Source organism: Salvelinus alpinus, chromosome 7 (genome assembly GCF_045679555.1).
Source record: "Salvelinus alpinus chromosome 7, SLU_Salpinus.1, whole genome shotgun sequence".
NCBI lineage: Eukaryota > Metazoa > Chordata > Actinopteri > Salmoniformes > Salmonidae > Salvelinus > Salvelinus alpinus.
The window spans coordinates 32348079-32359763 of record NC_092092.1 but is presented as its reverse complement, the minus strand read 5'-3'; the positions used below and the strand labels follow the sequence as shown (position 1 = coordinate 32359763).

Genomic DNA, 11685 nt, shown 5'->3' with positions numbered 1-11685 from the left:
GGCTCATTTTAAATATATGGCTTTGATTTCTATATCTACTAATACCTTTTAATTGGAATAGATTTTGTACTGGTGTAGTGATCTCTTACCATTCCTGTGGAGGTGTGATCTTCAGTCTCAGTGGTGGGTTTCACCGTGCTCCTCTCGTTCCTCTCTTGTTCCTGAGAGCAAACACACACACAGGTTCGACTGAGTTCAGCCCTGAGCTATCTACATCTCATCTTATGTTTACTAGTTTTCATACAATCAGGACATGCAGAGCACTGATGTGGAGTGAGGACCCCTCCTTTCAATAACACAAGAAACAACCAGACAACACATGGTCACAGACCTGTTAAACCTTTACACAAACAGGAATCTGAAATTCATTTAATCCATTCAATTATATCCAGCCTTTCTCAAGTATTGAATAAACCTTCCACTGTTTTTCTAAGTGTTTCTCCTGTACCTGTTCTCAGGTGTTTTTGTCCTACCTGCTCAGGCCAGGTATCTAGAGGTCTGTCAGGTTAACAGACCGAGAGAGAGAGAAAGTCCAGTCCTATTCTTAGAAACACTACCTGTTATAAATCCCAGCTGCCATCGCTCCGCCCATAACACAGGCCACACGGATACCAGAGTCCAGAATGCACACCTTAATCTAATGGTTTACAGCCTGAGCTTCTTACAGCTAAAGGTGCTGCCTCATATCACTGCACTGTAAGTGTATCATAGTGTATTCTTGCAATATGAATGTATGTATGTACAGTTGAAGTCAGAAGTTTACATACACCTTAGCCAAATACATTTAAACTCAGTTTTTCACAATTCCTGTCATTTAATCCTAGAAAAGAAATCCCTGTTTTAGGCCAGTTAGGATCAGCACTTTATTCTAAGAATGTGAAATGTCAGAATAATAGTAGAGAATGATTTATTTCAGCTTTTATTTCTTTCATCACATTCCCAGTGGGTCAGAAGTTTACAGACACACAATTAGTATTTGGTAGCATTGCCTATAAATTGTTTAACTTGGGTCAAACATTTCAGGTAGCCTTCCACAAGCTTCCCTCAATAAGAATGTTGGCCCATTCCTCCTGACAGAGCTGGTGTAACTGAGTCAGGTTTGTAGGCCTCCTTGCTCACACACGCTTTTTCAGTTCTGCCAACAATTTTTCTGTAGGATTGAGGTCAGGGCTTTGTGATGGCCACTCCAATACCTTGACTTTGTTGTCCTTAAGCCATTTTGCCACAACTTTGGAAGTATGCTTGGGGTCATTGTCCATTTGGAAGACCCTTTTGTGACCAAGCTTTAACTTCCTGACTGATGTCTTGAGATGTTGCTTCAATATATCCACATCATTTTCCTTCCTCATGATGCTATCTATTTTGTGAAGTGCACCAGTTCCTCCTGCAGCAAAGCACCCCCACAACATGATGCTGCCACCCCCACGCTTCATGGTCGGGATGGTGTTCTTCGGCTTGCAATCTGCCCCCTTTTTCCTCCATACATAATGATGGTCATTATGCCCAAACAGTTATATTTTTATTTCATCACACCAGAGGACATTTCTCCAAAAAGTATGATCTTTGTTCCCATGTGCAGTTGCAAATCGTAGTCTGGCTTTTTTATGGCGGTTTTGGAGCAGTGGCTTCTTCCTTGCTGAGCAGCCTTTCAGGTCATGTCGATATAGGAAACGTTTTACTGTGGATATAGATACTTTTGTACCTGTTTCCTCCAGCATCTTCACAAGGTCCTTTGCTGTTGTTCTGGGATTGATTTGCACTTTTCGCACCAAAGTACGTTCATCTCTAGGAGACAGAACTCGTCTCCTTCCCGAGCGGTATGATGGCTGCGTGGTCCCATGGTGTTTATACTTGCGTACTATTGTTTGTACAGATTAACGTGGTACCTTCAGGTGTTTGAAAATTGCTCCCAAGGATGAACCAGACTTGTGGAGGTCTACACTTTTTTTTCTGAGGTCTTGGCTGATTTCTTTTGATTTTCCCATTATGTCAAGCAAAGAGGCACTGAGTTTGAAGGTAGGCCTTGAAATACATCCACAGGTACACCTCCAATTGACTCAAATGATGTCAATTAGCCTATCAGAAGCTTCTAAAGCCATACCATCATTTTCTGGAATTTTCCAAGCTGTTTAAAGGCACAGTCAACTTAGTGTATGTAAACTTCTGACCCACTGGAATTGTGATACAGTGAATTATGAGTGAAATAATATGTCTGTAAACTATTGTTGGAAAAATGACTTGTGTCATGCAGAAAGTAGATGTTCTAACCGACTTGCCAAAACTATAGTTTGTTAACAAGACATTTGTGGAGTGATTGAAAAAATGAGTTTTAATCACTCCAACCTAAGTGTATGTAAACTTCCGACTTTAACTGTAGGTTTACTGAGGTGTATTGATGGGTGTGGGTGGGTTAGACAGCACACACACACACATAGAATGTAGTTTCCTGATTAAGAGATTTACTAATGTGATTGCTGGGTGGTAGATTACTAAACATATCAGCTATGTCTGTATTGATGACTAATTTAAAGCGATAGTGTACTACAATAACTATCTTAATCCTTGATTACTTTGCTGCGATCCACCATTTTTGGTAATACGGGGGTAATGTCTATTCATCCATTTGACAAAATTCAAATGGCACATGGTTTATGAGCTGATACACAAAACACCGTATTCAAAACGTAGAAGTTTTTAATTATTATACTAAATTCTTGCAACCAGTAGAATGTTATACATATGGGGGATACAACCATCCCAGCTCCACAGATTTAGCTGCGAAAGAGACAGAATCATTAGATCATTTGTTTTGGTCCTCTCCATATGTAGCTTGTGTTTGGTCACAGGTTCAGAAATGCCTTAAGAATTGCAACATTTACCTGGAGCCAACTCTGAAAATAGCACTACTGGGTGATTTGAAAAGTCATCATCAATCAATCAATAATATAATAATACTTTTAGCAAAAACATTTATCTTTAATTTACAATCTGTAGAAACTATGAGAATAGAAAGGTTCAGAACTCTTGTGAAACATCACAGCACAGTTGAAAAATATATGGCAAATGGAAATCAAAACCGGATGGTGTTTAAGAGAGAAGGGAGGGGTTGTGTGAAGCTGAAGGAAGGGACTAAAAACAACAAGATAACTCATGTAAAATATACTGGGTCCGTAAAATGTATATACTATAGGTTCTGAACTTTTCTTTAACAGCACAGTTAAAAATATATGTTAAATGGAAATAAAAACGTATGGTCTTCAGAGATAGATGGGAGGGGTTGAGGGTAGCTGAAGGATGGGATTAAAAACAAAAAATATAAAACTATTGTAAAATAAATGTACAGTACCAGTCAAGTTTGGACACACCTACTCATTGTAGGTGTGTCCTTCTACATTGTAGAATAATAGTGAAGACATCAAAACTATGAAATAACACATATGGAATCACGTACTAACCAAAAAAGTGTTAAACAGGAGAAAAAGCCTTGATAATAGCTTTGCCCACTCTTGGCATTCTCTCAACCAGCTTCACCTGGAATGCTTTTCCAACTGTTTTGAAGGAGTTCCCACATATGCTGAGCATTGACTGACCTTCATGTCTTAAAGTAATGGACTGTTGTTTCTCTTTGCTTATTTGAGCTGTTCTTGCCATAATATGGACTTTGGTAAAAGACCAATAGGGCTATCTTCTATCTTCTGTATACCACCCCTACCTTGTCATAACAGAACTGATTGGTTCAAACACAATAAGGAAAGGAATAACAAAATTCAACAAGGCACACCTTTTAATTGAAATGCATTCCAGGTGACTACCTCATGAAGCAGGTTGAGAGAATGCCAAGAGTGTGCAAAGTTGGCATCAAGTCAAAGGTTGGCTACTTTGAAGAATCTCAAATATATAATATATTTTGATTTGTTGAACCCTTTTTGGTTACTACATGATTCCATATGTGTTATTTCATAGTTTTGATGTTTTCACTATTATTCTACAATGTAGAAAATAGTAAAGATAAATAAGAACTCTGGAGTAGATGTGTCCAAACCTTTGACTGGTTCTGTTTATATTTACAAAAAGCATATATGGGGATTGGAAATGATGCAGACAATCACATTGATGGAAGCTACAATCTATCTGCAATATTAAAGTTGATCTACCCCCCCCCCCCCCCACAAAAAAGTTTAAATTCAAACATTACTTATCAAACAATATACATGTATTAAGTAACGGGTGATAAGTGCTGACAAATAGCCTCTCTTTCTCTCGCCTGGCAAGAGCGTCCATAGTACAATTTCCATAAAACAATAACACCCAATGAAAGAAATTCAATGAACAGCACATAATAAGGAAACTAAATGAAGAATTTGGATTAATAATTTAAACCAAGGCAGTAATCACTACATGACCAAAAGTATGTGGACACCTGCTCGTCAAACATCTCATTACAAAATCATGGGCATTAATATGGAGTTGGTCCCCCCTTCGCTGCTATAACAGCTTCCACTCTTCTGGGAAGGCTTTCAGCTAGATGTTGCTGTGGGGACTTTCTTCCATTCAGCCACAAAAGCATTAGACCTTGCTTCTAGAGGTATTTTGGAACTCAGTAGTGAGTGTTACAACCGAGGACAGATGATTTTTACACGTTACACGCTTCAGCACTCGGTGTGCTGCTACTTCGCGGCTGTGCTGTTGTTGCTCTTGGATGTTTCCACTTCACAATAACAGCACTTATAGTTGACCGGGGCAGCTCTAGCAGGGCAGAAATGTGACTGACTTGTTGGAAAGGTGGCATTCTACGACGGTGCCACATTGAAAGCCACTGAGCTCTTCAAAACAAAAAGGCCTTTCTACTGCCAATGTTTGTCTATGGAGATTGCATGGCGGTGTGCTCGATTTGTTTTTTACAACTGTCAGCAACGGGTGTGGCTGAAATAGCCAAATTCACTGATTTGAAGGGGTGTCCACATACTTTTGTATATATAGTGTATAAAGAGAGGAAGAGTAGAAATTCCCAATAAAGCATCCATGGTAACATAGCAAAATCTATAAACCTATTATCAACAGCATACCCTTCCATCTCACTTTCACCCTCTCTCTCTCTCCTTCTCCCTCGCAATCGCCCCTTCTCATTCAGTCTTCATTCGACAAAATAATAAATAAAGCCTTGAGCTGAAGAAAACTAATATCAAAGTATTAAAAAAACGACATGATAATGAATTATAAATAGAAGAGCCTACCTGTTAACAATCCTGAGGTGTAAGAGTTACTCCAGAGTGAGACAGACTGACCGGCAGAAGGAGAGATGCTACAGCCTCTAATTTCAGTAATAGGGGTTGAAGTCCGAAAACAATAGGACTATGTGGCTAGAGGTGTGTGTGTGTGTGTGTGTCTGTGTGTAACAGGAAACAGAGAGAAAATGGGTGTGGTAAGTGTAGGTATATTGGAGGAGGAGGAGAGGAGAGGGCTGAAATATTTACATGGGTGACCACACCCTACTTCCATCCCATTACCTGGTGACACATTCACTTCAATTCACTTACGCCTTTCATCCCGAAGATCAGTTATAGGATCAAAAGTACACAATTCCTGTAACTACATGGGTAAAGTCACCTGTTTTTGCCAGGTAAGTTACTGAGTGGACAACTTAGTCAAGTAATATTCTTTAAAAACAGAAGGGATTCACACCCATATATTTATTAACAAGTAGATATAAAATCAGTCCCAACTTCTTAACATCCTAGTTTAGTAACCGTGGAAACTAGAACACTCCTTGTAGTATTTATAAGGGTCTCTCCTCACAGGAAGTGACTGTATCGTAACCTACGGATTGGAACTATGGACGCCTCGGCCCTCCCCAAACACAAAGATATGGGTTTCAACAACAAACAGTTACTATGTCAACACAATGAGAAATACTTGAACTTATTCCAAAACTGAAGTTCTCAACACGGTCAACTCCTCAGAGTCCAAAGTCTACTGAATCTGAAAAGGAACCAGGGCTATTTATTTAACCATGGCAGGGGTGAATATAAACATGAATAACAAACACCAACAGGTAATACCAAAGCAACATTCATACAGTTTGCAAGACTTTACCAAGGCAACAATATAGCACAGTTAAACGTAAAAACAGCCAGGCTCCCACGCTGGTCCAAGGCCATAGGATTAAACTACAGTAGTAGACTACATAAGGTATTATATTACGGTACAACAACAGTATCAAGATGCATTCAAGGAGGATTCAGGCAAAACATGGAAGGTAATGACTTCAGGGTGGGAGAGAGGGAAGGGGGAAAAACATTCCTCCTTTACACCTGTGATAGGGTTCCTTTACCACTGGTGTTGTGCAACAGAATGGACTGAGGCAGGAATTTATAGCACTATCTATAAAGGCTGTAAACATAATATGGTTGCCAAGTAACACGTTAATTGTCTCAGTTATAGATAGGCTGATTATTTTCTGTGTGTGTGTGTGTGTACATGTATCTTACCCTCCACTGTCGTCTCTTGATTGTGTTCCTGGTGATCATCATTGCAGCCCAGAACTGAGTGAAGGACAGTCTCAGACGCTTGTAATACTGCCTGTACACAGAAGGGGCGCCAGTCAGTCACTTTCAGGTGGACACACTAACTGCAATCTCAATATTTTTTTTCTTTTGTCTCCTCCCTTGTTACACATCTCTCTCTCGCTCTCATCTCTCCATACCTGGCCTGATGTCCTCGTATGTGGCTCTGGATGACAATGGCCTTTTGTTTGAAGAACCTAAAGTTCCGTCTGCAAATGAACCCTCTGATGTTCCTCTGGATGGTAACCGCAGCCCAGGTCTGAGTGCTGTTCCACTTGTCCTCCACACACTGGTACAGCACCTCCTTCAGAAACACCTGCACGCCACACATGAAATACTTCATTTGAATCCACCAATCCAATTTACATTCAAAAAGGATCCACACTTTTCAAACGGCACTCAAGTGTACAGAAAGTACTCCTTCTCCAAACAGCTAGGCTGCCACGACAGCTGAAACAGAGCAGTATCTAGCCACTTGCTTTGCCCTAGTTTTTGGCGGGCCCACAATCTGGATGCCACGCACTGCAAGCCTCTGTACGTGGTCGAGACGGCCAAATATCAGCGCCAGCAGCTTGCACCTACACCCGAGGCTGTCCGAGCGTGCCACGAGGGGCTGGTAATTAAGAAGCTTGTCAGCAAAGGCCTGCTCCATGTAGTCGTCAAATGAGCAGCCAACTTCCAAAATGAGCGCCTCCCCTCACAACAACATCTGCCATATTTGGCACACAGGAAAACACATCAGCATTAAACCAGGTTCCTCTTACACAATCAATCAATCAATCAAATGTATTTATAAAGCCCTTTTTCTTTTTACATCAGATGATGTCACAAAGCGCTGTACAGAAACCCAGCCTAAAACCCCAAACAGCAAGCAATGCAGAAGTACGGTGGCCAGGAAAAACTCCCTAGAAAGGCCAGAACCCAGGAAGAAACCTAGAGAGGAACCAGGCTCTGAGGGATGGCCAGTCCTCTTCTGGCTGTGCCGAGTGGAGATTATAACAGAACATGGCCAAGATGTTCAAACGTTCATAGATGACCAGCAGGGTCAGCAATGTTTATGGATATGTGCTATTGGTGAGACAACTTGTCTCACAACGCTGGCTATCAGGTAGAGAAATCGGTCACGACTATCAACGAACAGCAACCATTCACAACATTGGCAACAGACTTCATTACATTTGATTCAAAAGGCACTCGCACATCTGAGCAAACTTTTTGCAGGTGCATAGCAACAGTTGAACAAGATGAATGAAAAAGGAAACCGCACACTGCTCTTGATAGTATCAGTGATCTTTAATAAGCTTACGTATCGGCCTCATGGCCTTCATCAGAGCTTTAGTGAATTTTATGTATGTAGAATCAAAAATGGATCACGGTTTGCAGGGTACCAGAGCGATAGATTATATTTTGTTTGTAGAACTTGCAGCCTCGCTTTAACAGTAAAAGTATTGTGCTACATGGAATGGTGGACAGAGTGGTCAGCACAGTCCAGATCAGGGACGCAGGCCGGTCCAGTGCTGTCGTAGCTGCTTCCATCTGAAACCAAGGAGTGTTGTCCTCGATGTAGGATGAGATGTTCCATCATGGGCAACAGAAGCTTCCGCAACAACACAGGGGTCTTACACAACAACACAGGGGTTTTACACAACTACACAGGGGTCTTACACAACTACACAGGGGTCTTACACAACTACACAGGGGTCTTACACAACTACACAGGGGTCTGACACAACTACACAGGGGTCTGACACAACAACACAGGGGTCTGACACAACAACACAGGGGTCTGACACAACAACACAGGGGTCTGACACAACAACACAGGGGTCTGACACAACAACACAGGGGTCTGACACAACTACACAGGGGTCTGACACAACAACACAGGGGTCTGACACAACAACACAGGGGTCTGACACAACAACACAGGGGTCTGACACAACAACACAGGGGTCTGACACAACAACACAGGGGTCTGACACAACAACACAGGGGTCTGACACAACAACACAGGGGTCTGACACAACAACACAGGGGTCTGACACAACTACACAGGGGTCTGACACAACAACACAGGGGTCTGACACAACTACACAGGGGTCTGACAACAACACAGGGGTCTGACACAACAACACAGGGGTCTGACACAACAACACAGGGGTCTGACACAACAACACAGGGGTCTGCCACAACTACATCAGAGGCAGTCACTGGCTCCGTTTGCATATGAGACCGTGTCCATCTGAGCTCCACTCCAGTCCTGTTACACAGGTCGTTGAGGTCCAGCCAGTCTGACCAGACTCCAAAGCCCACAGCACAAGTGTCCAATTTTCCACTGGCCTTCCGCCTGAAGCCCATTAAGTTGTCCTCAGTGTCCGTGGCCAGTTGGACCTTCCTCCTCCGTAGGGGTAGAAGGAGGGAAGCTCTGGCTAACTCCCCAGCTGTGGAGTCGTCAGTGTTGAGCATGTTCAACAGGTGAGTCAGTCTGGTAGCAGTGTAAATCCACTCAAAATCCGGGACACCCAAACCCCCCTCGCTTTGGCTCAGGAAGATAACGTCACGTGTGTGTGTTTAAGCATATCCACTTTCTCACCGCTTGAACAGTTTTGTTATTCATTTCCTTCAGAACCTGTGAGATATGCACATTTGCAAGCAGATGTTGAATCTTTGCTAGGGCCACACACACACACACACACACACACACGATCAAGTTTACTCTTTAGACCCTGGTCTAAGATACTAGACTTGGCTTGCTTGGATAGAGCTTATTTTTCTTCTATGAAACAACTGTACACCGTTACAGTGGCTTCTTAGGTACCTTAGTGAGTCCTAGCTGGTACTGTCCTTCATCAGCCCCTACAAAGTTCAGCAACGCCACGGTCTGCTCCTTATCAGACATGGTGGCTGGTCGCTCCACCAGGAGGATCCCATACCTGGGTAAGAGGGAGATGGGACAAGAGGGATAATAATCATTTGAGGAGAAGCTCACCTAGATCTATGAAGCAGCAAGTGGTGGTTGGCTCTGAGTTTTACTTTCTCCCAGTGAGATGCTAGTATACTGTTCGGTTGGTACTGTATGTGTGTGGATGGTGGTTAAACCGTGTGAATGAATATTAGTTTGCGTTGGTTGGTTTGTCCAGTACCTCTCCATAAAGAAGGAGAAGGGGATGCGGATGGGGAATCCCTCCTTCCTGATGGTGATGGTCTCAAGTATCCCAGCATGCCTCAGCTGGGTTGACACATAGTCCACATCAAAGATACCGGGAAGCTGAGGGCAGACGGACAGGATACGAGATCATATAGGTTTGTAACTTTTGGCCTAGAAAGGGTGCAATTGGCTACATTTAATGTTGCATACCCACCTTGACATAATTTGGCTTGAAACACCGAATAAAGGTGGTTTTACACCTGGATGGAAGGAAAAAACACAGGTCATCCACCACTGCCTTGCTTCTCTCAGCAAACAAATTGAAAATATATTTTGCCTTCTTGTAAAAGACCCTGACCTCTCTAGTCGTGTGGTGAGCTCAGTCAGGGACTGTTGGAAGTGTGCTGCCACCGTGGAGGGCTGTTGCCTGTGACCTTTACCCCTCCAGCCCAACTCTCTCTGCTGCAGGTAATTATCCTGCACCTTACGGAACAGCCCTGACACCATCTGAGATACAGAGATCGATTGATTGATTGAATGGGTAATTGAGTGAGTGAGTGATTGATTGATTCCCCTTAAGCCTACAGGAATTACAAGTTCACCTTCAGTCTACTCCGAGCAAACAGCTCAACCACCTCTGTACGGAACTGATCATGGTTCTTATTCAGAAAGTTATGGACCTACGGAGAGAGAAGAATATAAAAAATAAAAAAATCACTCTGTCCATCCATATAAACATGTCCTAACTCAGTGGTTCCTAAACACTTCAGAAGCTAGAACCACCTGGTACGTGACAGCTCCGGCATAGTGATAGACAGTGAAGACAGGCAGAGGGATCTTGGGTTTAGTGTAGTATGGGCTGTTCCCATGGTGATAGTGGCACTTTTGGAGGAAGGTGTGGTCGGTGGCCTGGGGTAGGCAGGTCTGGTCATCCAGTATACGGAGGATACCATGTGGTCTGGAGGAGATGAGGTCTAGACAGGAGTGGAAGTCCTGCAGTGGGACGGGGTACCACTGGATCTGCTCTGTACTGTACTCTTCCTGGAGAACACACACACGAACGCACAAGCGCCACCGTTTTTAATCAGTATTCATGAATGTCAACCCCAGAAAACTATTAGAGACGCACAATGACTTTACTGATTGTTTGACTTGTGAACTCTGACCCCTAGCCCACTGACCTGTTCCTGGGTCACCACGGCCTTGTTGACAAAGTGCTGCAGCTGCTCGTTGGCAAAGTTAATACACAGCTGTTCAAAGCTGTTCACTCCCAGGTCCTACAACACACAGGTAGATATATGTTTAATAAATGCATACAATAGGGCTGCCCAACCCTGTTCCTAGATAGCTGCAGTCCTGGAGGTTTTCGCTCCAACCCTAATCTAGCACACAATCTAGCATATTATCATGAGATTAAATCGCACATTCTCCATTAAACATTTACTGTGGTCCTCATTGCCCCTCACCTCAAAGCCGTAGATGTCCACTATCCCCACGGTGCTGTCCATTTCTGTAGGGCTCAGCCAATCATTGATCTGCTCCAACAGCCAATCGAACAACACAGAGTACAAGGCCTTGGCTATGGCATCTCTAGGAGAAAGGGATAGATAATAGCTAATTATTTTTCTATGCTGCTCTAGATAGTATTGATTAACTCCAAATATAAGGTGGAGGAGCTCACTCACACGGCAGTGCATGCCTCGGTCAGTACCTGGATTCTATGGCACTTTCCACAGACAGGGGGCAGTAGATCCTGTCATAGGTTGTCTCCTGAGGAGGGACAGGTACAGTGCCTTCAGAAAAAAATTCACACCCCTTGACTTTTTCCACATTCTGTTGTGTTACAGCATGATTTTAAATTGGATTCAATTGAGAAGTTTTTTTTCACTGGCCTACACACAATACCCCATAATGTCAAAGTGGAATTATGTTTTTCCCATTTTTTACAAATCAATTAAAAATGAAAAGCTGAAA

The 11685-nt window shown here is 42.8% G+C and overlaps 1 protein-coding gene across 1 annotated transcript in view; it reads right to left on the bottom strand.

Moving 5' to 3' along the window:
- Positions 1–11685, bottom strand: part of LOC139581863 (unconventional myosin-XVB-like) — a 33495-nt gene that overhangs the window by 14699 nt on the left and 7111 nt on the right. Inside the window, exons 12-23 of the mRNA XM_071412083.1 lie at positions 11423–11481; positions 11178–11301; positions 10893–10988; positions 10495–10752; positions 10314–10391; positions 10070–10218; positions 9926–9971; positions 9707–9831; positions 9382–9496; positions 6704–6879; positions 6489–6579; positions 90–161 (exon numbers count right to left, since the gene is read on the bottom strand). Of these exons, the coding sequence (XP_071268184.1) occupies positions 90–161; positions 6489–6579; positions 6704–6879; positions 9382–9496; positions 9707–9831; positions 9926–9971; positions 10070–10218; positions 10314–10391; positions 10495–10752; positions 10893–10988; positions 11178–11301; positions 11423–11481 (1389 nt within the window). The remainder of the gene's footprint in view (positions 1–89; positions 162–6488; positions 6580–6703; positions 6880–9381; positions 9497–9706; positions 9832–9925; positions 9972–10069; positions 10219–10313; positions 10392–10494; positions 10753–10892; positions 10989–11177; positions 11302–11422; positions 11482–11685) is intronic.